Source organism: Vidua chalybeata, chromosome 13, assembly GCF_026979565.1.
Source record: "Vidua chalybeata isolate OUT-0048 chromosome 13, bVidCha1 merged haplotype, whole genome shotgun sequence".
NCBI lineage: Eukaryota > Metazoa > Chordata > Aves > Passeriformes > Viduidae > Vidua > Vidua chalybeata.
The window spans coordinates 3,753,341-3,779,061 of record NC_071542.1 but is presented as its reverse complement, the minus strand read 5'-3'; the positions used below and the strand labels follow the sequence as shown (position 1 = coordinate 3,779,061).

Below are 25,721 nucleotides of genomic sequence, written 5' to 3'. Positions count from 1 at the left end.
CGTGTCCCGCTGGCGGAGAGAGCCCATTTGCAGCCCGTGGCGAACGCGGGCGAGCCGCGCTGTCCTGCGCCGGCCGCTGCAGGCCCTGCCGGAGCCTGTCCCGCCGCTGCGGCCGCGCTGCTCCGTGAGGCGGCGACGCTCGATGCGCTCGGGGCTCGGCCCGGCGAGGCGGTGCCTGTGGCCCGGCGGTGCCATGTCCGCCCCGGCCATGGTGGGCCTGGCGCGGGCCCTGCGGCGGGCGGCGGCTCCCGGGCGGCTCCCCGCGCCCCGCAGAGGGGGCGGCGGGGCCGGGGCGCGGCCTTGGGGCTGGGGGCTGGCGCTGGGGCTGGCTCTGGGGGTTCGGGCGGCGCCGGTGGGAAGCGAGTCTGAGAGCGGGCGGGAGGAGAAGCCGCCGTCCCCACGCGGCTTCGGCGCGGCCGTGGAGAGGAGCAGGGACCTGGTGCGGAGGATCAAGGTGCTGAGCGGGGGGCACCGCTGGAGGCTGCCGGTGCTGGCGCAGCTTAGGCCAGCTTGATACAGGGGTGTACGGAAGTGTGGCACAGTATGGGGTATCTTGAGAACAAGGGGGGCCCTCAAAGGCTGTAGGGAGGAGTGGCAAGAGCCGTCCGAGGGCACTTGGTTCAACCTAGAGGAAAACCTCACTGGGGCTGTAGCTTCCTCCTGAGGGAAAGCGCAGGGGCAGGCACTGATCTCCGAGTTTCTGTGACTAGGGAATACCAGGAAATTATGTCAGGAGAAGTTCAGGTGGGTATGAGGAAAAGTTTTTTACTTAGAGGGTGGTCAGGCACTGAACAGGCTCCCCAGGTAAGTGGTCGCGGCTCGCAAACCTGACAGAGCTCAAGGAGCGTTTGACTCACGCTGTCAGGCACTGGCTGGCATTGTTGGAGTTCTCCTGTGCAGGGCCAGGAGCTGGCCCTTGTGCGACCCTTCCAACACAGGATATTTTGTGATTCTGTTTAAAAAGCACGTTGTAGTTACTTCGAAAATCCAGCTGAAGCTTTTTTGAAATCTTGCCTGCCAGTAAGTGATGCAGTTTGCCGGTTGCATATTAATTGTCATGTTTTGTTTCTTTTGCATGTTCCATTCCGTAATTCAATTGAATTATTAACGCAAAAATATTACCTTGCTATTCTTCTTAGGTATGTTTTTCTCCATAGCTGAGTTAGAATATCAGCTTTGCAAAAGCAGTTTGTACCAGTTCAACCAAACTGGTACATAACAAAATTTCAACTATAATTTGGCAACAATAAGCAGGTTTATTTGTAGGGTTTTTGTAGCTTTTTCAGTTCAAGGGCTTGGGAGGAAGTGGTTTTTTTAACTTAAATATCCTTCTAAATGTCTCTGTCCCTTTTGTTTTTTGCAGGATGAAGCAGGAATCCCTGGTATATTAGTTGGAGTTTCTGTAGACGGAAAGGAAGTCTGGTCAGAAGGTTAGCATATGGGAGTCGTAGTTGTGCATACTGTCAAGGACTGATGAAGAATTAAAAAATGAATGATTCAGACAAGTTAACCAGACTGGGATTTTGTCTACTTGACATCCCGTCTCTGAACAGTAGCCAGAAATGCGTGCTTAGGGAGTATCAAATAACACCTTCCTTGGTAAACTTCAATCATTTCCAGGAATTGATAATTTGTAAACTTCCCGAATATGCTAGTATATCTCAACAGTTAGATTGGAGAACCTTTCTTCCATTAATTATTCAGATTAACCTTTGAATGCACTCTGGGCATAGAGCTGTACAGTAGTCTGGTAGCACTGTATGTAGGAGGTAAAGAACTGTTCTCCCCACAGGAACTTCCTTAGTAGTCAGAGGAATAAGGGCTCACATTTGGTGACCTGTCTCCTGTTTGTGGGCTGAGGTGTAGTTTTACTGGGAAGGTACTGGGATTTAACAGGTGTTATCCTTTCAGAAAGGTGTTTTTACTGAGGGGAACAGCTTCTGCATTAACAAGCACCAGGCATTTGAGTAGAAACTATATAAGAGAAAAGGTCTTGGGCAAATGGCATGCAATCTGTTTTATTTCTTGTCGTTTGTCAAGGTTTGAGGTTTTTCCCTGAGCAGTTCATTGTTAGACTACAGTTTTATATAGACAGAGGTGTGTTGATTGCAGGCCTTTCTTGTACTGCAAACTGCAAATATGTCATTGCTGCATTTTCTTGCTTTTATGCTGCAACATCACTTGCACTTTCTTCAAACCTTGCTCAAACTGAAAACTAGTTTGGCAGCTTGATAATGTCTTATTAATTCCAGTTCTTGCTACCAGACTCATGGATTGGTTACACAGGAAAACACTGTTACAGAGACTGGTTAAAGCTGTGTTTTAATTGAAGTCTTCCTGAGTGATACTGAAACATAGTGACACCTTGGTTCTATGACACCTTACAGCTTAGGTGATTGGTGTGAATTTGTGAGTGGTTTCCTCTCTCACTTTCTGTATTGATAAAATAAGACCTTTACTGCTTCAGCCATTAATTCAGAATAGTAAAAGAGTGTTTATGACTGTTGGTCAGTTATTTTATGGTCTAGATTTGGTCTGTTTGGGTTTTCTACACTGAATATTTGACCTCAGGAGTGTAAATTTTGGCTTAACCTTTAATCTCATTTATCATTATGTTTGTTGTAGTCTTAATCAGCAACTTGAGATGCCATTGTCTAATCCAATGGGGTCTGATTAACTGCTACTACTACAGTAATATGTTATTACTACAGTAATATATAGTAACATATTACTACAGTAATATGTTATTCAATTCAGTTATGGGACTGAATTGAAGCAGGGGCTGGGATCGACCAATGCTTTGTGTCCCAGTTTAGCTGGAGGAAAAACATTTTAAAGGGCCAGTAAATCTAATTCATTGCATATAATTAATTCAGCATGTCTCTGTGCAAAAGACTTAGCAGAGTGTTTTTCTTTCCTTACAGGTTTGGGCTATGCTGACGTAGAGAACCGTGTGGTGTGCAAGCCAGAGACCATAATGCGTATCGCCAGCATCAGCAAGTGTCTTACAATGATGGCTGTTGCTAAACTCTGGGAAGAGGGGAAACTGGATTTAGATGCTCCAGTGCAGAAATATGTCCCTGAATTTCCAGAAAAGGTCTATGAGGGTGAAAAGGTATGTAATTGTTTATTGGTAAGAGTTTTCTTTAATTTTTTCCTGTCACTACATAGCTATCTGTGTACAGGTGCCTGATCTTGACCTATTCCTACAAAACACTCAAAATCATTTAGACAAGTACTGATCTTTCCTGCTCAAAAAAGCGTATTTGGATCTTCACTTTTATATCAAGTGTGTAGTGTCTACATATATACTTTTTTTTTTAATACTGTGTTTAATATGTGATATTTAAAATGTCTTGTACCTTTGTCTGTTCTTTGTAATGGTGAATGTTACTTTTTCAGTGATTTATTGTTTGTCTTTTAATGAAGAGAGGTGACATTATCCTGTCTACCTAGGTCACTATTACCACAAGACAGTTAGTTTCACACTTGAGTGGGATTCGTCACTATGAAAAAGATATTACAAAAGTAAAAGAAGAAAAGGAAAAGGCAAACAAAGCACTTAAGCTAGCAAAATCCCATCAGGACAAAGAACAAAAAGCAAAAGAAGGTAAAGGGCTTGAAAACACTGATTGTGTTAAACAGAAGAAAGAACATGATAGTGAGACAAAGAGACGAAATTCAAAGCCTGGCAGGAACGACAAGGAGTTTGAACAGGAAGAGTATTATTTGAAGGAAAAATTTGAAAGTGTCATTGAATCACTGAAGATATTTAAAAATGATCCTTTATTCTTTAAACCAGGTGAGTTTCTATTAATGCAGACCAAAATATGCTCTTCTGGTGAGAGTTTTGTTTCAAATAATTTTACATGTAATGATGATAGTAGAGTCCAGTGAAGAGTGTTTGTGTGGGGGTTTTGGTTTGTTCTGCTTCTCTTCCTTTTTTTTGTCTTCACGTGCCCCATTAAAAGCTCAACAGAGAAGTAGTTGGTCTGTTCTGCACAAACCATCTGGTCATGTAATATCTATGTATAAGACTTTTCTCCCAGGAGCATTAAGTAATGCAGTAAGTGCTCTGAAACATACCAGGTAGTGGATTTATAAATGCTGAAGCAGAAGATAATTCTGGTAACAAATTTCTATCTACAAAGTATTTTGTAAGCAAATACCAACTTGCTGTAGTCATGTTCTGGGCCTTCTAGATAGGAATCAAAAGCAAAAATTTTACTGAGGCACTAAATCAGACCTAAAAAAAATCTACAAAAAACCCCCATAGAATCACGGAATTACTGAAGTAATTTATTGTTGGGATTATTTAAATTAGGTCTAGAGAGGACTTGGAGGAACTTCAGGTGTAAATTTTAAATGAGTTAGGTTAAGGTAAATTATATGCTTTGCTGATAAACAGTAAATAATGTGCATTTAAGGGGAGAGGGGTAGAAAGAGGGTGAAGTTAAACACTCACCATTTTGGAGAGCTCTAGGAACCACTTCAAGTAAGAGATCTGTCTCAACTGTAGGCACTTCAAGCAGTTGCTTGATATGCAAATGTTTCATAGAAGGCATTAGCACAAGGATGAGATTTAAAAAAAATGAAACATTGTTTTGTAAATAAATTCTGTTGTCTTAAATAATATACATGCTTGTGTTTGTATAATCGTTTGGGATATTCTAGAACTAGAAACATTGTGCTAAAAGTGATGAATACCCTTGAAAAATGTGAGTACTGCTGGTTTTTTCCCTTCTCCAGGGTATGAACACACAAACAAGTCACAGTAGCTGAGCATCTTTTAAGCAGTAACTTTATGGCTTGTGTCAGCTTTCCAAATCCAGACATCCTTGTTAGACCTGATGTGGTAAATCTCCTGGAAAGGATGTTAAATGTCAGCGTTGACATCTTGGCATGAAACCTGACTGTACATAGAGATCTCTGGAAGATTTTAGTGCTGTTCTCTTAGCAGGATGTGTATCTGCTGCAGTACAGAATTTCCTAGGCCTAGGATTAACAATGGTTGATTATTAATTGCTATATATAGTTTTATTTGCACATATGATTCCATTTAAGTATCATGCAATTAATGTGGGGTTTTTTCCCTTTCTCACTACTTTCTTCAAGGTAGTCAGTTCTTGTACTCAACATATGGCTTTACTCTCTTAAGTGCTGTTGTGGAGAGAGCTTCAGGACAAAAATTTACAGATTATATGCTGAAAATGTTTCGTGATTTGGATATGCTGTCAACTGTCCTAGATGACAATGAAGCAATGATATATAACAGAGCAAGGTAAACAGGGGTGGAACTCTTAATTTTTCCACAACAACTGTTGCCCTTTCTATTTTAATTAAGACAGCTGAATTAAGAATGTGTGATTTTTCTTTTCCCAGACATTTGAATGAAGTGCTGTATGTTACCTCAACATTAGTCCGGTAGCTGGTTCCAATGCAATGGTATAGGTTCTATAATTAGCATGTAAAATTACAGAATAAGAAATAAATATTTCTTGTTCTAAGTGTGAATATGGGAGGTGAGTGGAGTAATAGGGGTGACTTCAAAGTTTACATTTACTTTGGGTACAAGGGAGCACATAAATGCAAATAAATTAAGGAGTAACTAGGAAATTATGTTGGAATATATAATTACCTTAGTTTGCTTAATATACTGGCATTTAAAGGGTTCCATGGAATTGTAATAGTCTCACAGTAACACAAGGTTTTCATAAATCAAATTTCAGTATCAGTGTTGACCAGAATTAAATTGTGTTTAACATCAATTGATTTTTAAAATTAATGTAACATAGGAAAAAAACCCCAACACTCCCACTCCCTCACTCCTACAAAAACAAAACAAATGACACCCACAAAACAACAAGCTGAGATAAATTTTGTAACTGGATAATCCATTCCAATATAGTGGATCAGGCTAGGGTTTCTTGTCTTATTTTATTGAACTTCCTGTCTGGGCTCAGAAATTGACTCCCCTGTTCAGTTTTGGTGTGGGACAAGAATTCTGTTGAATGACAAAGTAGGTTTTAGTAACAGCCTCATGAAAATGAGGCTCAGACTTTTTAAAAGTTTGGCTTCTAAAATGCTCTCAAAGAACGATGAACATGTTGAAGCTGAGGTTTATACTAAGTACAGGTACATATTGAAAGTGTGTGTGCACACAGCTTTACTGCTCTAGTCTAAGATGCTTTGTGCTCGTGTTTAGTTTGCTTGCAAAATTTCAGAGGCTCTCTGGCTCATCTGCATGATAGTGATCTTCTCACAAATGATCAACCTTGTGCAGTCAAGGATGGAAACTACTGTTGGAGAGCAGTCACCTAAGCCTCAGTTGTAGAATTCCTTGTTCTTTTAAACACTTCATATCTAGTACAGGCATTTAAGAGAAAATCTGCATTGCCTGATCTATTTATCTCTGTCACATCTCTTATTTGTATATTGTCTTTATTCTTAGTATATCCTAAGATTAAGCAGAAGGATTAGTACTTTATTGAAGTTAAGTTTCAAACATAAGAAGTCACCTTAATTGTTGTTTTTCTGTCTGAATTACTTGTTGATTTTTCTGCAATAAATATATTTTTTAAATGTGTTTTAAAAACCCTCTAAATGTTTGTGAGAGCAAGCTAATCCACGCTCAGTTTGCTCTTTTGAAGTAGGGCAGCTTAAAATCATTGTGCATAGTCCATGAGAATGACAAGTTGAATTTTCTTGAATTATAGGTGTTACATTTATAACAAAAAGGGACGGCTGGTAAATGCACCATATGTGGACAACTCTTACAAGTGGGCCGGTGGTGGCTTCCTGTCATCAGTAGGTGACCTCCTGAAATTTGGAAACGCCTTGTTGTACAGTTATCAAGCCGGACAATTTAAAAACAAGAATGGCAAACTTCTTCCAGGGTACCTCAAGCCAAGCACAGTTGCAATGATGTGGACTCCAGTGCCAAAAACAGAAGTGTCGTGGGACAGGGATGGTAAATATGCCATGGCTTGGGCTGTGGTAGAGAAAAACCAGCAGTATGGCTGCTGCAGACAGCAGAGACACTATGCATCTCATACCGGGGGTGCCGTGGGGGCCAGCAGTGTCCTCCTCATTCTGCCTGAAGAGCTGGACCCTGAAGTTGTGGGTACTTGGCCAGTGGCCCCCCCGAGAGGAGTCATTGTCACTATTATCTGTAATATGCAATCGGTTTCGCTCAACAGCACTGCCTTAAAGATCGCAAGGGAATTCGATAAAGAGAAATGGGCACAATATACAGACTAAAAGAGATGTATGTGACTGAACTCACTGTACTGAAACACAAAGGGAGAAGGGTATAATTGGACTTCAAGTTCACTAAGAATATGGGAAGGACAAGCATAAATAATTCACTTAATTAACCTCTGCTAGTGGTGCTAAACTTACGTCTAACTGGAATTCATCTCTCAGGGAAGTTCCTAACTTAGAGAAAATGAGAATTTAACAGTCAAAGGTGACTTTCTGTAGTACCTGTGTAAATTATCATTATATACGCAGGTTATTTTTACCAACTAGTGAACACTTGACCAAGATAAAAAAAATAGCCTTTTTTTTTTCTTTGCACTAAGTACAAATTATCTACCTTGAATGTTAAACTTTTGAAAATTTTCACATCTTGATTTGAGCACACAAATATGTTGCTTGTTATTCTCACAGTTCGTCTGCCAAAACTATTCAGTATTACTTTTTAAAGAAAAATTGTGTCACCATTGCTTTTTTTTTCACATACCACTTCCCTTATTTGCTTAAAAAAACAACAAAACCCAAACCTTGAAGCTACCTCCAGGATGCAGATTTATACCAGAAGCAGGCTTTTATCAGAGCTGTGGATTAAGAACTAGAAAAGAATTAATCTAGAGCAATGTAAGTAAAATTATTTTTGTTATTTAGATGTACTCTCATCCATTTTTATTGGACATAGACAATGTGTGGAATTAGTTTACTGTGCAGTAAAAGTATTATTTCTAGAGTCAAGTCCACCCAAATAGCACAATGTGACAAGCTGTCAAACTGTCCCATTATTTTTGAGTGATACACATGCTAACTTGGTAGCAGAAATGGCACTGTATTCTGTAGCTTAGATATTCTCTTGTAAACAGGAATTAGGAACTCAAATAGCTCAATACAGCTCAAAGTCCATTCTTGAAGCCAGGAGTAGAAGTCTCACCAACCAAACACAGCCATGGCAGCTGGAGCACAGCTCTAAGTGCTGCATCTAGGGGTGGGGACTCCACCACCTCCGTGGGCAGCTCCTTCTAATGCCTAATCACCCTTTCTGTGAAGAAAGTTCTTCCTGTTGTCCAACCTGAACCTCACCTGGTGCAGCTTGAGGCCATATCCTCTTGTCCTTTCACTTGTTCCCTGTGAGAAGAGGCCAACCCCCCCTGACTCCAGCCTCCTGTCAGGGAGTTGTAGAGTGATAAGGTCACCCCTTTTCTCCAGGCTCCTTCAGCTTCCTGTCAGACTTGTGCTCCAGACCCTTCCCCCAGAGAAAGAAAGAATGTCCACTGCCTTTCTCTGGACATGTTCCAGCTCCTCAATGCCCTTCTTGAAGTGAGGAGCCCAGAGCTGAACATGGGACTAGAGGTCTGAGATTTTCTAATCTTCAGTTTCACAATGGGAATAAAGTAGCATCTGAATTCTTCATTTTATGTATTTCACAATGGCGTGGAAGATCTCTGTCATGTCAAAGATTTATCCCCACCTCACTTCCCCTTCGGTTACATTAGACAGTACTTCCAGGCTGAGACAAAACAGAAGTGTCTTTCAGGATAGGTTTCAATACTTCCTTTGCTGCACTGCTTAGCAGCTCTGCTTCTCTGAATTTAAGGGGCAAGGTGTCTTGGTTATCAGCTAGCAGAAGATAGTCCTACCTGTCTTTTTCCCAAACTAATGCATTTAGTGTTATCTTCATACTTGTTACCTGCCCTGTGATGATACAGCATGCTGCCCTCTCTGTTCCCACTATGCCTATGATAATATTTATTACCCAAGACTAAGAAACTGGGAAGTTCACTATTTTGAGGGGTCAGTGTTTTACCTACATTTTTAATTGGAGCTAATAAGACTAGTTTAGTATATTCTTCATAATTACAATCATTATTGTACCTTAAAAATTGTTTGCTTGGGATTTCTGGTCCACTCACCAAAATTTCACTTTTTTATTCTTTAATAATGTATTGTCTTTATCTCAAGAATATCCAATCATTTTGTCTTCTAGCACCTGGAACAAAATGGGTCCCTGACAGTCTCTGCTTTGGTATTAAATTAATCATGCGTTCTTATCTTTTAGGGTAGAGAAGGCAGTTATGAGAGACTAGGAATCAGTCTGGCCTTAGCCTATGCATTCAGATCACAATTAATATTGCTACTTTGATCTTTGTTCTAAAACCAGTAATTTGATGGGCTGGCATTGTGCATGGGAAACTAACTAGACTATGTCTGGTGAATTAAGAGCAGTTTTCATGATAAACTTACTTGTGAGTGAACCTTTGTTGTGAGTGGCACTGACATAAACACCTGTTTTTCTTAGAAGGCGTGTGTATTTCATTGGTACACCTGTTTCTGTACCAAACACCTCCTTCTGCATATGGTAATTACACGTTTGCTGTTTGAAATAACATAAATAAAACGTACCTTGCAAATTCAACCAATTGTAGTATCAGGTTTTTGGTTTATTTTATTGACTAGACATGTATGAGTCTAAAAAAATACTAGCTAATTAGAAAATCCCAATAATAATCAGCTCAGCAAGACCCCTGATACTTTTAAAGAGCTGTTGATACATAACTTGAGATATTATTTAATAGAAAAAGATATATGTAAGATTTTGTTTTAATGTTTTCTCATGGTTAAAAACAAAATCCATTTTTAGCAGCCATTTAGAAAGACACGGCTTTCAAAAACTAATCAAACCCTTTTCCTTATTGCAAGAAGGCAATTATTTGATGCCAGTATTCAATACTAACAATATGCATGGGTTTGCTGTACTAGTGCCTAGATACTGTTCACACCTCTTAGTGTAGTTCCATGACTTACAATTGCTTATATGCCAGTTGCCTTCTCTATACTGCATGTTTTCAGTGCTTTGCAAAGGACTACTCTTTTTTTTTGTTTGTTTTTTTGGATAGACATCTCAGTTTAGAGTACCAAGTGCAGTCTTGAGATCAAATTAGCAGGAGGGAAAATCCATGCATTCCAGAGAAACAGCTGAACAGAGGTGAGCAACTTTTCATTTTTATTTATTACCATATTACCAAGAGGGAGAAGGGACTACAGCAACATTGAAAGCAAATGAGCCATTTTAAATCTTACCTAGCTTTTGCAACCCTTGCAGTCATAGTAGCTGCAGCAATAAAATACACAAAAATGCATTTTTAAAGCAGTTTCTGTCACTATATGCATTACACTGCTGTAGTTCATGATTAGCAAGGGGAAGGATGCAGGAAGTCCAAGGTTTTTATTGTTTAAATGTAAAATTATAAAAATAGAGCTTGGTTGTCTGCAAACTTACAGGAAAAACTTGCACTTCAGATCATTTATTGAAAAAGAGATTCCAGCAGATTAGTGAGCAGTAGCATGTAATTTGTACAAAATCAACCATAATTACACTGTTGTTGTAACAGGCATTTTTAAACTGGTAAGGCTTTCAGGAACACAGATCCAAAAATCACATGCTGAACTGTTCAGTGTTGCTTTCTTCTAAATGAACAGCCTGCAAAGAAATCACGTGAGTAGAGACATGAATAGTCCTTAAATTGTTAGACTGCCTTGAAAAATTGTCCATCCAATGTAAGTAGAAAAATTAATGGATTAAATTTAAATTTCATAAATTTCATACATTCCACCTCTTCATAAGAGGTGAAGATTTAGCACTGTAAGTCTTCTCTAGCTCAACCTGAACAACATGTCTGTCATGCAATTCATCTTTAAATAAGATAACAGTGCACTATTTTCTTCCAGATGCCTTTTAAAATTTCAGTCTACTGTTCCATCCCTTAGTGACACAAACCCCAAACTGAAACAGCTGCTATGTGTGTTGTTACCATTTCAACTACTCAACAGCCTTACTTCAGGTATTCTGTCCTCACGTTTACTACCCCTGCATAGTAGCACATTATACAAGCACTGCTATGTGTAATTTATATACATGCATACCTTTTGCTCTTTAAACAAGAAATTAATAAAATCTGGATTAATTTTTACATTTTTTAAATCCTAAAGTGTTTCTAGTGCTTTTCACATACCTCAGAATTGGGCTGCACTCAAAGATAATGTGTTATACAAGTTATCTGTATATATATTATCAGTGGTTATTTGTTCCCTTATAATTCATATGAAACAAATTTTCTTTGAACCTGGGAACTGCTTTACAGTAGGGCTGTTTAAAAACAAACAGGCAAGCCATTAGTGACTAGCAGTGGCACAGAATTACTTTAGCCTGACAAAAGTACCCTACTCCTTTGATGGTGCTTTTGAACACTTTAAACACAACTCAGAGTTAAACAGCAGTGTTGATTACACAAGCTGAAGGGAATGACAAGTCACCTAAAATGAAGTGTGTTTGATGACAATGTAGGTGTTTAGCTGCCTGGCATATCTGTATAGCCATTTAAAAACAAAGAATCTGAAAAAAGTCACAATTTTGGGCCTATTGATAATGTTTCTACTAGCCAACTCTAAGCAATTTGCAAAATCAGTGTTCCAGTATCAGTTTCCAAAATCCAAAATCCTTGCAGGCTATAAAATGCATTTATATAAGTGGCATATTTAGGCTGTGTAGCATTGCCCTTACCTTCTGTGAGCCTGGCTTTGCCCCCAGTTGGCTGACACAGGACAGTTGAGCACCCTACACACAGAACTACTGTCTGAGCATGGCTGAAAACAGTGGTGATCTTGTAGCATCCTGAAAAACAACATTATGAAACTTTCCACTGGGTATTTGTAGCATAATTTTTTATGTGTTAATTGAATCAGGTACTCTAAATACACTTGTCCAAAATGCATCTATATTTCATTACACAACACACCAAGCCAAACTAAGCAAGCCATTGTTGTGCTCTGAAGTGCTTGCCTTTACTTACATGCATAGGAAAGCAAGTTAGGTAACAGGAACTGGTATGATTCCCATATGAAAATCAACAGGCCCTGCTGGCTGACAAGCCCTAGGTTGCCTATCACATCTCTAAAGAACTTCAGCAGTTCCAGATTAGCCTCCTCTGCTGAACAGAGGAACCCATGTAGCTGGAGAAATATTTAACTTGTAACAGTAGAACACTGCTGTTGACAAAGTCTGAAAGCTGGGAATATAAACACTGCTGTTCCAACCTGTGTTTGCTTTCTGTTTAATAATTGGTACATATAAGGCTTGGTTGCATTCTAGAAAACTAACATCATATTTAAATGGAAAGACTTGCACAGAATAACTTCACTGATTCCCTATGTGATGTTTTTGTCTAAAACGTATAAATTCTATGACTTAAGAAAGGATGAGATCACTCATACATGGCTTAGAAATGGGATTTTCACTGCTTTTCATTCTTTTTCCCTTGAAAAGTATTTTTAATTAGCCAAGAGGTATTTTTGGAGGAAGAAAACCTGTAAAGGATTTAATCTGTATGTGGATATACAAAATAAATAAGTAAAGGTGAGCAGAGATTGCATTTTCACACATGTGGATCAGAAAGTTAAGACAAAATATATGGTGTGAGCAGGGTCCTGTGACAAAAGGTCTGCTTGGTAAGAAGTACAATTAGACAGAATAACAGATCTCTGTTTAAATCACAAAGAGTAACTGTACAAATCTTTGTGAAAAACTACTAAGTGCTAAAATTTAATCACAGCAAATTTTGTTTTTCCCCTGTTGAAGATGAACTTCCATGTTGAGGAGTTTGTGGGTTTGGCAGGGAAACGAGCCCAAACCATTTGAGTACAAAGGTAGGAACTTCAATTCCACTGATCTAGGGACACATAAGGCCATCTGCTATTTTCAGTGCCTTGTGTATAGGATTCTATCATTATTGAAGCTCTCCTGCTTTGCTCTATATATCCCTCAAACACAAAAAATAATTAACCCAATAATAATTAAGATAACCAATGACCTATGGGCCTATGTTGACACTAACTGTATCACAGTGTATACTGCTTTGAACAAGGTGTAAAAAAACCCAAAAAAACCCAGAGGCTTAGCCTTCAACCCTGTATTTGTTTAAAAGCAACCACAGTTTACTTTCAAGCTGTTTAAATTACCTCACTTTAAGATGGAATATGTCTCAGAGCTTCTTAGAAAACTAGGCTACTAAGAAAGAATAAGATAGGAAAAACTGAGTACATCAACAATTCCCTGGTTCTAAGGCAGGAAGATCACTATTGTAAATGTTTTCTTACTGCTAGAACCTTCTTATGCTGCAGCAGTTGCTAGGAAATTACCACACTGGGCAATATGGACGTAACTGTGCTGAATAAAAAAGCTTTTCACTGGTAGAGCACATTCCTGTCATGGTGCTACAAAATCCCATAGTTTAGTTTATAAAAGAGAAGTTGATTACAGAGATGTCTCTGAACCAAAGTAATGAAGTTCTCTGAAAAGTGGACATAGGCAGCATCTTATAACCCTTGTATATGAGCTAGATGGCAGCTTAGTTTTTAACAGCACATGCAAAAAAGGGAGTTGTGTATGTTTTACTTTTATGTATATGTGCACTATCCCTACTTATATCCTTGTCAGAAGTTTTTCCAGTTGCTTTTCCAGAACTAATTTACAAAGGAAGGAAAACAATGTTGGCTTCTGTTTGAAACTTGTGCTATGGATACTTTAAGGCATCCATTTAATCTCACTTTTTATACATGTCAACCTGGGGGGGTTGCGTTTTTCCCTACTTGCAAGGGTTTTATAAAGGAAAAAAACCCAACTAAAGAAGCTCTTATGCCAGAACCTCCAGAAAAGAAAAGTCTGGTTGTTTACATTAACTTTTCCCAAAGATTGAAAACACGGTTATTGTTTAAAAATCCAAAGCAATATACAGACCTTTTTCTCTACAGAATAGATAAACCAAACTCAGATAAGAAACAATAATCAACCGTTACATGAAGATGAACAGTATACAAGATCAATTTTGTTCCTTCCATCACGCATGAACATTTTAAAGATTTACCTGGACATTTTACATCCATAAAGTAGGAGTTTGGGCTCTGCACCAGACGTTTCTTTTTGTGCTTCCTCTTCTCATCCTCTAAGGAGGGATGCACTAGGTCTTTGGCCAGCTGGGTGGGGCAAGAGGAAAAGCGCACTGGGCGTTACGCGGCCACGCGGGAGCCGGGCCGGGGCCCCGGGGCTGCCCGAGCGCGGCCGCAGCCGCGCCTCTCCGGGGCCTTTGCGGCCGCCCGCGGCTCCCGGGAACAGCGGGTCGCGTCCGCTCCGTCACCCGCCGCCCCGCAAGGTCCCCGCGGTGCCCGGGACAGGCGGCACCGGGCCCGGTGTAGCAGACCGTAAACAACTCACAGGCATGTCCGCCGCCGGGCCGCCCTTTCCGTGCGCTCTGCGCCGCGGCCACGCCTGTGCCGTGTGTCGGGGCCGGGACCGCCCCGCTGCAAAACGGCCGCACGCGTGCCTCCGACACACCGCTGCGTGATACTGGCCTTTCGGGCTATGAATGCCCTTTAGAAGTGCTCCCACTGCACACTGGATGCTGACTAAATCGTCATTCATATGGCACAGAATCGTAGAATTGTCAGGGTTGGAAGGCACCGCTGGAGATCATCCAGGCAGGGTCTCCTAGAGTAGGCGGCACAGGAACGTGTCCGGGTGGGTTTGGAATGTCTCCAGAGAGGGAGACTCCATAATCTCTCTGGGCAGCTGTTCCGGTGCTCTGCCAGCCTACACGTAAGTTCTTCCTTGCTGAGATGAAATTTTTTTGTGGTTTAGTTTATGGCTATTGCTCCTCGTCACACCGCTGGGCACCACTGAAAAAAGTCTGGCACAATCCTCTTGGCACTTGCCTTGAAGATACTTATATGCGTTAATTAGATATCTTCTCTAGTCTCAACTGGCCCAGCTCCTGCTGTCTTTCCTCATAAGAGAGGTGCTCCAGACCTCTCATCATCTTTGTGGGCCTCTACAGGACCCTCTACCTGTTTTTCTTGTTCTGAGGAACCGAGAACTGAACATATGTATGTTGCTTCATAGTAAATGATACATTGCATGAAGTTGTACCCGTGAGCATATTCTTTTGCAGTTTCCCACCCCAGTCAAAAAGAAAAAGGCAGAAGAATTTCTGTTAGTTATCATTCATGTGCTTAAATCAATTTAGAGAACTTACGAGACATAAAAATATTGCAGATACTGGAAATTAAAAAAAAAAACAACTTTTTTTTTTTTTAGTAACAGGCTGAGTGTTTTGTCTGTAAGTCAGTAATCACATTACACACGTGTAATCTGTAAATTCACGTATATTTATCCTGGAACATTTAAAAGTGTAGTTCAATAGAAATCCTCCTGGTGGCACAACAGACCTTAAAAAAATCACTTGGTGTGAAGTCTTCCCAAAAGTCCAACGGGAACGTGTCGGGACACTGCCTTTCTGAGAGGGAACTGATGCATTTAGCAAAACTTCCTTGAAAAGTTTGCCATGAGCACAAGTGAGGATGTAATTTCACAGAGGCATGTCGCTCTGACAACAATATTCTCAAGGCTGGGCTTGGTCTCTCCAGCGCTGACACTATAACAACTTTCAAAATACCTTCCACCCCAAACTCTTACGTTATTCTGCCAGCATAGCCCCATGTGTTGCAGTGCTCCAAGCCATTATATTGGTTTTCCTCTTCTCACTGTCACAGCCTTGTAACACTGTAATGCTGTGTTAGCATCTTCCTTATGCACTGGTGTGGTGATGACACACAGATAGAGGTATTTTGGAAGTATTTCTTGTTGTATCCTGGGGAATTTAATAGGAAGGGCTCTGACTCATACTTTCCTCTGCATGCTGTCCTGTGAAGCTAAGAACATAAACCAGTTACCAGCACAGAGTCAGTTCTTGTGTCTTAGCTGTTCCTACCACCATCCTGTCCTTTTCAAATGCATGTTATTTATGTGCAAGCAGAATGGAAAGAGGATAATTGCTTAAGGCTTTTGATTTAGTATCTGAAGGAGAGTTGTATTTTTCTGTGTTAAATAAAATACCTTCACCATGTATAAAGCACTACTTAAAATAAAATACAGCTTCTGAAGTGCCATCCTTCTTCATCTCTTCCTCCTAGCTTTCCCTTAGAGCTCTTTCCTGCAAAGAGCCTCTGGTGCCTGAGGAAAACTTTAGAGTCACATTAGAAATTGGCTTCCATGGAAGGAAGGGCACACAGGATGATCTGAAAACAGGATGTGTTTTGGACACATTCCTCTGGTTCTCTATTTTGGTTTTGCTTGTAGATTCATTTCCTTTTTGTAACAGCTTGTAGTTCAGTGACCTGCTGTATGAGTAAATTCTAATGCATTACCTTTAATCTTACAATTTAAGCTTTTTGTGAAGTATACTCTTTAGAAAACAGAAATGCAGCACCGAGTTGAAGTGTCAGTTAGCAAGGAGAGAAATGCTGTCTGTACATCGGTGGTTTGGCCTACTAAGACACAGATAGATTCAGGTCTAAGAGAACAACTTCCTCTTTCCAGCCTTCTCCCAGCAAGCAAGGACTTTGATCTCACTTTAGAAGAAAAAAACCAAGAAACTTTATCTGTCTGCTAGAATGACAACAGAAAAATTCCAAAAGTTGATCTGGAAATGTTTTAAAACAACATAATAACAGTTGTGTTTTCTCCCGCATTGTGAGTGTCAGTCTCATGTGTTTGAAAGCTGAATCTGTGTCTCTGAGGATGTGTTGTGGTGGGATCCTGCTGGGCTGGGACAGCCTCCAAGCCCTCACTGTGATGAGCACCTGCTGCCCTGGTATTGCTTTTTTTCTGCTCCATTTGTGGTCTTCTGCACCTGAATTTGGGTAGTTCCTTAGGGTTTGCTATCTGACACTACCTGATGGCTTTTGGAAGGATTTACTACAGAACCTTGTATAAACTGCCTGTGGTCACTGACAAAGTGTGTAGTGACTGATTTTGAAAACCCAAATTCACCCTACTAATGTTCATAGTGGTTGTCTAGAACACTAAAATGGGGATGGGTGGCTCTGTAATACTATTCTTAAGAGCAGTTAGATTTCTTTTTGATAACTACATTTAAGCTGCACTCAAAATAAGTTCACTTTGAGTGGTATGTTTGATCCAGAATGTGGCCTGTCTGTGGTTTTGCCTATACTGCAGAATTAGTTTTAATTGATTGTAACCTAATGGTGTAAACTGTGGCATGTAATAATTTGGTTTAAATATGCTTGTGCTCAGATAGTTTAGCTTAGCAGTGGAAACTGAAGAAATTCCACTTTTAGCACCACTGTAAGAGCAAACTTTGAAAATTAATGGATTTTACAGATAAGAATCTTACAGTGTTTTTTCCTTCTGGAATTGAACTGTACATACTTTGTGTAATTTTTTCCCCCCCCCAATAATGACTTCATTTAACCTCTTCTATATAAAGTTCTGCAGTATATACACATGGAAAATTCATAAATTTAGATCACTACAGTAAAGGAGAGTACTTTTCTTTGTACATTAAACCAATGCATTGATCTTAAAACTAGGAGTTAAAAGCAGGACATGTCAACCTATCAAATGCAGTAAGACAAAGTGTAGAATGAGCATAGAAGTACCCACCTTCTAGTGAAATAAGTGAAAGACTTGTTTACTGGAAACAGATAATAAGTGACTTTTTGTAAAGGAGTGTCACATGATAGTCATCTACAGTAATGAATTCCAGAGGCACCTGCCAAAGTCAGAGTTGTTAGAGATATGCATCAAAAATATGATTTTATTGGGTAGCAGAGTTCAAAAGCTAAGGAGCAAAGCTCATGTTAATGACTTGTGGTTAGGTGGCATTCAGGGCAGGACTGCCTCATAAGATTATTGTTGGTAGGACTTGGACCCATTGATTCCAGTTAGTGCCAAAATAACAGGATCTTAGTTCTTACCAACATGTTTTAAACTCTGTTTTTTTTTTTTTTTTTAAATGTTGTACTTAAGCAGTTAAGATGCAGAATTTTCTACAATTTCTACAATGCACTATATGTGCATTGAGAAGAGCTTAATTGAAAACAGATTTTCACACAGTTGTCTTTTTACCTAACCAGTCTCACCTTTGAACTAAAGGGGGGAAAAGGATCTTTGAAAGTTAGAAGTAAGGATGTCTATCATTTGAGAAATTAAAAATGAGAGTGGGAGTGAAGTAGCAATATAATCTGGGGTTTTTTTGGTTTGTTTTTTTTTTTTAATGTAGGTGTTGGCAAAAAAAGTGTTTTCTGGCTTTTTTAATGTATATGTAAAGATTTTTGAACTTAGTGCATATGAGTAGAGATCATCTACTTTTGCTATTCCTATTAGTTCCTTTTTTGAACTGAGGGCTTTAACAAATGCACTTTACCTACTCCCCAGTGACTAATGGAATTCTGCCATACCTTGATTAGCACTCACCTGTGTATTGGATGAGCTTGAACTATGATACTGATCTCCTTTTATGACCAGATGACGTGCCTAGTGGGTGAGGGAAAGGCTGTGCAGTCTGCCTGGACTTCAGTAAACCTTTGGCACTGCCTCCCACAGCAGTCTCCTGGAGAAGCTGGCAGCCCATGGCTTGGACAGGAGCACTCTTTGCTGGTTAAAAACTGTCTGGATGTCTGGGCCCAGAGCATGGTGGTGAATGGTGCCAGATCCAGTTGGGACCAGTCACTAGTGGTGTTTCCCAGGGGTACTGGGTACTGGGCCCAGTCCTTTTTGAGGTCTTTATTGATGATCTGAATGACAGGATTGAGGGCACCCTTAGGAAGTCCATGGATGACATGAAGTTGGATGGGAGTGTTGATCTGCTGGAGGACAAAAAGGCTCTACAGAGGGATCAGGACAGGCTGGATCTGGTGTCAAGACCAACTGTATGAGGTTCAACAAGGCCAAGTGCTGGGTCCTGTCCTTGGGTCACAACAACCCCTGCAGCTGGTTGCAGCAACCACCACAACAACTACAGGCTGGGGCAGAGGGGCTGGAAAGCTGCCCGGCAGAAAAGAGCCTGGGAGTGCCTGTTCACAGGGGCTCAACATGAGCCCAGGTGGGCAAAAAGACCAATGGCACCTGGGCTGTACCAGCAATGGTGTGTCCACCAGGACCAGGGCAGTGACCATGGTCATGTGCTGGGGGTCACATCCAGTGGGCTCCTCAATTCAGGAGAGACATTGAAGTGCTGGAGTGAGTCCAAAGAAGGACAGCAGAGCTGAGAAGGATCTGGAGCACAAGTCTGATGAGGAACAGGTAGGGGAGCTGGGGGTGTTTAGCCTGGAGAAAAGGAGGCTCAAGGGTGAACTTAGCACTTATCACTATTGAAAGGAAGGTGTAGTAGGGTGAGGATCAGGTTCTCCTCCCAGGGAACAAGTGACAGGATGAGAGGACATGGCCTCAAGCTGCTCCAGGGCAGGTTTCGGTTGGACATTGGGAAGAATTTCTTCACGGAAAAAGTGATTAGACATTGGAATGGGCTGCCCAGGGAGCTGATGGAGTAATTATCCCTGGAAGTGTTCAGAAAAGGACTGGAAATGGCACTTTGTGCTCTGGCTTAGTTGACAAGGTGGTATTTGGTCAAGGGTTGGACTCAGTGATCTCAGAGCTCTTTTCAAGCCTTAATCATTGTGTGATTCTATTCTGGCAAAATGGTAGGGTAGTACTTTAGGGATTGTAAAGGGTTTTAAAATTCTGCTTTTTTGAAATGTACAAAACAGAATCAAACTGTTACAGTCCCATCTGCTCTTACGTAGTGACAAAAGGTAAACCACAGTTCAGGTCTGTTCTATTTCCTACATGTTCAGTGTTCCCCTCAGAGGTTCTCCCATGCCAGAAAAGAAAAGAATTGTTGATCTAATTGACTGCAATGCAATATAAACCAAATGTTAACATTTCCAATTTGGAAACAAAGACGGGGTTCCAAAGTGTTTGCATGGAACAGGTATCATAGAGGTGTGGATATTGAACATTAACAGCTTTGATAGTACTCCTCAAAGTTTTACTAACATATTACAAGGTATACAATTGAACAATTACAGGTTTTTTCATATTCTAGAAAATAAAAATTGCAACTTAATTTTTCTATCTTGTTTTTAAAGTTCATGGTTAAATAAACATCTGTCCCTTGAATGTGGCAAACTGGCACTTTTCTAAATCAGAACAGAATGCACCATTGCAAAGCACCAGTGTGATTGAAGAGGGAAGTAATTTGCATTATTTTTCTATAAAAATACTCTTGAGTAACAGATGGCTATCACAAACATATTGCTCCAGAGACATATGAAAGCCTACGTGTTCCATAAAACTCAAGACTGAATATTAACCCCAAAATTCTCTCTTCAATGCTGAAATGTGTTTGTGTAGTAATCTTCAGCATGGCCATAATTACAGTACATGTCTCTGAAAGTACAGCTACAGGAAAATATTTCAGAGAGTAGGTTTTCATTTGCAGTTTCCTATAATCCAATTATTCATGTTAGACTGAAGTAATTAACCAATTTGTTCTGACTGCTTCAGTGCCAGGTTGCCATTATAATTTAAATACTCAATTATTGTAATAAGTAGTGTGACAACTCATTTTAACATTTAAACAGCCCAACTGCTAATTATACAGTACAAAACTGATCCAAGCAGCCATGTTTCCAAATTCTGGCCTGAACTAGGCAGAGGTCCACAGGTGTGTTAAAAAAAAAAGAATTGGCAATTCCCCCATCCTTGATTTGCAGCTTTCATTCTCCTTTATCAGATGATATCCTGGTCTTCCAGAGGTCTCAATCAAACAATTATTATAAATAAGATTTTTTTTTTCACTTGAATTATGATGAAGCACATAAATGTATAGATATAAAATTAGATTTTGATGAAATTAACTGGAAATTAGATTAGCATTCATGACAAGCTCTTGCTGAATTCATCTTGTACAGAGTTTTACATCACATCTGTCAATGGATTTTTCATGCTATCGGCTGGGATTACCACCAAACTGAGGTCCTTAACAGGGAAAATTTGGATAATTAATAACTAATTATAGAATACCTTTTGCTTTTTCAAGGATTATAATGGCTGAAGGTATTTGTTTGGAGTAATTCCTCAGTGCACGAATACAGCATTCGCCAGGCATTAGACTAGCTTGGTCCTATTTCACCCCATCAAATTGTTGGTTAATGTCATGAGGTGATTTTTTGTGTGCTTGCAGGAGGCTAACCATGTATGAGAGAGCTTTAATATTCAAAACTAATTTTGTTTGATTCTCTACAGAACTCAGCATAAATATTTGCCAAGTTAACACACATACAAGAAAAAAAAAAATCCAAAAGTGAGAAAGGATCATTTACAGTAGGCTGTGTTATAACTAATAGAAACCTTAATTAATGATTTGGGGAAATCTTTTTTCTGTTTTTGCTAAGAGGGAACTGAGAACGGTTCTAGTGATTTATAGTGTTAGAGCTCTGTTTATAGGTTGTCTGAAGGCTACAATTTTTAGATTAAATTAAAGCAGTAAGTTCTTGTTGTCATTTTGAAGTGTTTCAGTAGTGCTATTTATGTTTATAGTGCCTTGTGACATCCTGTGGGGAACACACTATAATGAATACATAATGAGGCTGCCTCACACCAAGAGATTATTAGTGGAAAAAAAGATGGGGAAAGCGTTTCAACTGTTCTAGAGTAGGTATCTTATTGTCGAATACCCCCGTTTGCAGTGTTACGTGAGACAGCGTGAAAATAATTTTTGTGTTGTGTGCACAAGTTTCTTTCGGAGTTGACACGCCCAGAGCAACATGTAAACTTCTGAGGTCACACATTAGACTCACTTATTGGTGACGTAAGAGAATTATGCCATTATTTAACTTGAACGCATAGGACATGACTCTGCTTACAACTCCTGCTAGGGTCGAGCGAGAACTGAGCCCGTGGGACGCGGCCATGCGATCGCTCAGTGACAGCAACGCTCCGAGCGCCGCTTGCTGAGCGCCGGGCCCGCGGACCACAGCCCCCGTCAGGCCCGGCGGTTCCGGCGCCGTCACGCGCCCGCGGCACCGCCTCCGCCCGCCCTTGCTTCGCTTCCCTTCCCTTCCCTTCCCTTCCCTCCCTTCCCTCCCGCTGGAGTCCCGCCCTCCATCCGTCCCGCGTTCGCCCCCTTCTGCTGCGGCGGCGAGCCGAGCCCAGGCGAAGATGGCGAAGACTTACGACTATCTGTTCAAGCTGCTGCTGATCGGGGACTCGGGCGTGGGCAAGACCTGCCTGCTCTTCCGCTTCAGCGAGGACGCCTTCAACACCACCTTCATCTCCACCATCGGTGAGGGGCCGCGCCCGGGCGCCGCCATCCCGGCGGGAGAGGGGTCCTGCCCGGGGCCGAGCGGGGACCGAGGAAGGGAGGGAAGGGCCGGGGGCACCGCCCGTCTCGCCGCCCGGGGTCGGGGCCGCGGTCGGGCCGTGCCGGGCTCCGTGCGGGACCAGGGGCCGGGGCAGCGGTAGCACAGCGTGGCAGCGCCCGGGAGGGATTGTCCGGCGGGGGAAGGTGCCGCGGCCCTGGCGGGGCCCGCAGGGTGCGATCCGCTTCTGCCGCGGCCCCGGCGCCTGCCGTGCCCGCCGCAGCAACAGTTGGGCCGGGCCGGACCGGGCCGGGCCGTCCTCCCGCCGCTATTGTGCCGAGCGCAGAGCCCGCAGCCCCTTCCCGGGGCGATCGGAGCCCGCGCCGAGCCCGCAGCGCTGCCGGCCTCGGGCAGAACCGCGGCTTCTTGGACTCTCCCGGTGTGGGGCGTCTCGCGTTTAGGTGCAAACGTTCAAAAAGTGGTGGAGAGCAGGGGTTGCTGGAGCTGCCTGTGTGTGGCTCGTGCTGAGCTGCATGGTGGCAGTGACTCTGGGCAGGTGGTTCAACTCTCACTTCTTCCCTCCACACTTCTAATGCATATATGCGTACTCACGGTTTTGAGATTTGGAGTCGTTCCGTACGAGCTCCTCAGTCGACTGTAGAAGCCCCTTAGTGAGTGGTAGGTGGAGGAACCTTCTCGACAAAAGTTGAGTTTTGTCCTAAATTTGGTTGTGAAAAAGGGTTTATTTCTAAGCCTCTCTAACCTTGTTTAATGGCAGTGAGGTGTGATATATCAAAGCAGGTTGCTGTGACTTACATTTTTGTAAGATTTGTCAGTTTTAAAATACTCTGCTGAAATAAACATAAGCAAAATTTTTAAGGCCTTCATTGAGATAGAATTGATTTGAAACTACAGTGTGGCATGACTTGAGATTTATGTTCAGCTACTTGTAGCTGAGGTCACTTTTAAAGCGAAGTACACTGTTTTGGGGATGAAGGGGAAAAGTGCAGTGGAAGTTACTAGTATTTAGTAACTTCTAATGCTGACTTTAAAAAAAATAACACTAGGAGAATGAGTAGACTCTCTTGACAAGAAACTGTTTTAAAGATAAAGTGAAATAGGTGTAACTTGTTTTATGTTGCCCTAATGCCTTGTCCTTTTCAGACATTTTATTGTGCTGAATTTGGTGCACGAGGAAGAAACAATCTTTATTTAGGCACATATGATTGACTAAATTAGGTGTGGCATAATTTCTAATGCTTTAAGAACAGTTTTTCTGCATTTTTCTGGCACATCTCTCTCTGCAAACATTTTCAAAATGCTGTATCAGTAACACCAGCTGATTAAGGCCTGAGTAGCATTTTACCTTAAGAGGTAGTATTCTGTACCTCTGGTAGAATAAAAGGCTTAATAAACATTAATTAATGCTGTACAATTAAAAAAAAAGCCTACGTTGGCACAGTGCTGCTTCCTTTTACTTCTAAAGAGATAGCTAACATAAATGGGTGTGTCTGTCTTCCAACCATTTTCTTGATGTTTCTTTAACTGCTCAGCCCCTTGATAGATTTTTTTTCTCACTGATTCACTGTGCAGTCTTGAGGACTGTGAATATGCTTTTGTTTTTTCTTACCTTATTCAGTAAATATAGGATTTGTTCTCATTTCCTTCCTTTATATTTGTTTGTGCAAGGGCCTTATTTTCAAAACAAGTCAGCTTGAAGAAACTTATTAATAACTGAGGTGTACTTTTAATTCCATAGGTAATAGTTGTGATTCCACAGTTATGTATTCATTTTTATAGTTCTAGTCCCCTTTTATTTTTTAGCAAAGAACTCCAAGCAGAAAGTTGACAATGCAGGAAATAGTGAAACTGTTCATAAAAGTGCTGATTTATGCTCAAATAAAAATACTTGGAGTTTTTTCAATCTTTGTTGTGTATTGTGTGTGTTGCTTCTAGTTCTGTCATGTGGCTGTAATCTGTTTTTGAAGATGTGCTCGTGTGCCCTTTCTCTCTTCTCAACACTAGTTGATTTTACAGTCATAACTGGTCCATATGATGAGCTTGGGGGAATTCCATTTTTAACAATTCTGCTTTTTTTCTGTGGCTGATAAGTCATAGTTAAGCGTGGTGTGGAGGGAGGCGCAGGGATGCAGCGCTTCTCCCAAACACACTGCCCTGCCAGTTCAAGTTTTAAGGTCCCCAGCCGAGATTTCTCATTAAATACAGAGTTTTCCTGGAGTATGAGCTGCCAGGCTGTTTGGTTTGTATGTTCTCCATGAAGTGGATCCTGCAGTAGGATGGTGTTTATGATGGGTGTTCAGTTAACAGTGATTTGTGATATTATGTGTCCTCAGTTCTCCTCTGTTGTGTCTCTGCTGACAAGATCAGACTTGGTTTTACTATAGAAGTCTAAGAACGCATATATTTGAGATGTGTTGACATCAGATTTTATTGTTTAATCTTATGTACTTACATGCTGTTTGTGAGATGAGCCATTTAGATTTTTTTTTTTTTTTTAACTATGGTGGGGTTAAATTTTTCACAGTTTCAACTTTTTTCTTAGATTTTAGATGCAGAAGTTAAAACAATCTCTGTTGCCATGATGAAAGGGCCCACATCACATCCAAGTACCAGATAACTTCCTTACAATTTCCCACTCCAATTGTTCTTTAGTAGTTTAACCAGGGTTAAACTACAGCACTCCAGTTACCAAAACAATGGGAACACTTTCCAAAAGGAAAAAAATAAAGTAGGAGGGAGATATGGAAATACTGTTCTATTCTAGAATAATTGTTTTACTTCTCCTCAATGCTCATATTATAGAAATAAGTCAGTAATGAATGTAGTTACTTTGTCATTGTACACGGTATATTCATGTTACACTTCACAGATCCCCTTCTGTTTTGCTGTCATGCAAAACGTGCCTGTAAGGCTACAACATCCATGGAGATTGCTTGGAGGTTAGGAAATGCTCCTTTGACTTTTCTCCTCGAGACTTTGGTCATGCTTGTAATCATAATCAACGTTGGACTGGTTCAGGCAGCAGGGACTTACAGCCAGGTGTCCAACAGTTGCATAAGAAGTGTGATAAAAGTGCAATGCATATGTATTTATAATTCATCAGACTTCTTTTATTATTTTTTTGGGTAACTGTTGGTGCCTTTTTGTCTTCACTACCTGGTATAACTAATACCTTCAGCAGAATTTGCCATCCATTATGAGAAGTGAACCAGTGACCTTTGGATTATTCAGAGCGACGT

The 25,721-nt window shown here is 40.9% G+C and overlaps 3 protein-coding genes across 8 annotated transcripts in view; 2 read left to right on the top strand and 1 right to left on the bottom strand.

The window, feature by feature from the left end:
* Positions 1–208: 208 nt before the first annotated feature.
* LACTB (lactamase beta) lies at positions 209–11,219 on the top strand. Of its 2 annotated transcripts, XR_008433187.1 has the most exons (7): positions 209–454; positions 1,364–1,430; positions 2,925–3,115; positions 3,457–3,802; positions 5,116–5,281; positions 6,717–7,878; positions 10,146–11,219. XR_008433187.1 is itself a non-coding variant. In XM_053954584.1 (6 exons), exons 1-6 carry the CDS (start codon positions 209–211, stop codon positions 7,258–7,260), a joined length of 1,560 nt encoding a protein of 519 aa, XP_053810559.1. In that variant the 3' UTR covers positions 7,261–9,664. The 2 variants fall into 2 exon arrangements, 1 of the variants encoding a protein (XP_053810559.1); XM_053954584.1 differs by lacking the exon at positions 10,146–11,219 and having other exon boundaries at positions 6,717–9,664.
* Positions 10,236–14,839, bottom strand: RPS27L (ribosomal protein S27 like). Its single transcript, XM_053954585.1, has 4 exons — positions 14,516–14,839; positions 14,169–14,277; positions 11,810–11,920; positions 10,236–10,729 (listed from the first exon to the last, which is right to left on the bottom strand). Exons 1-4 carry the CDS (start codon positions 14,720–14,722, stop codon positions 10,701–10,703), a joined length of 456 nt encoding a protein of 151 aa, XP_053810560.1. The 5' UTR covers positions 14,723–14,839; the 3' UTR covers positions 10,236–10,700.
* Positions 14,840–22,199: 7,360 nt separating this feature from the next.
* Positions 22,200–25,721, top strand: part of RAB8B (RAB8B, member RAS oncogene family) — a 29,410-nt gene continuing 25,888 nt past the window's right edge. For 3 of the 5 annotated variants that reach the window (XR_008433197.1, XR_008433198.1, XM_053954619.1), the window contains exon 1: positions 22,201–22,445. Coding sequence is in view for 3 of the 5 variants with exons in the window: in XM_053954619.1 (XP_053810594.1) it covers positions 22,322–22,445 (124 nt within the window). In the remaining 2 variants the exon portion in view is untranslated. Of the gene's footprint in view, positions 22,446–25,721 lie in introns of all 5 variants that reach the window. The other 2 variants (XM_053954621.1, XM_053954620.1) reach the window with 1 other exon arrangement.

Bases quoted from the DNA above. Each gene is read 5' to 3' on its own strand.
- RPS27L (XM_053954585.1), bottom strand. From the start codon at position 14,722: ATGAATGACGATTTAGTCAGCATCCAGTGTGCAGTGGGAGCACTTCTA. The intron at 11,921-14,168 runs GTAAATCTTTAA...GTTGTTTTTCAG, and splicing joins TATGGATGTAAAATGTCCAG to GATGCTACAAGATCACCACT. The intron at 10,730-11,809 runs GTAAGGGCAATG...ATTTCTTTGCAG, and splicing joins CAAAGCCAGGCTCACAGAAG to GCTGTTCATTTAGAAGAAAG.
- LACTB (XM_053954584.1), top strand. From the start codon at position 209: ATGGTGGGCCTGGCGCGGGCCCTGCGGCGGGCGGCGGCTCCCGGGCGG. The intron at 1,431-2,924 runs GTTAGCATATGG...CTTTCCTTACAG, and splicing joins AAAGGAAGTCTGGTCAGAAG to GTTTGGGCTATGCTGACGTA. The intron at 5,282-6,716 runs GTAAACAGGGGT...CTTGAATTATAG, and splicing joins ATGATATATAACAGAGCAAG to GTGTTACATTTATAACAAAA.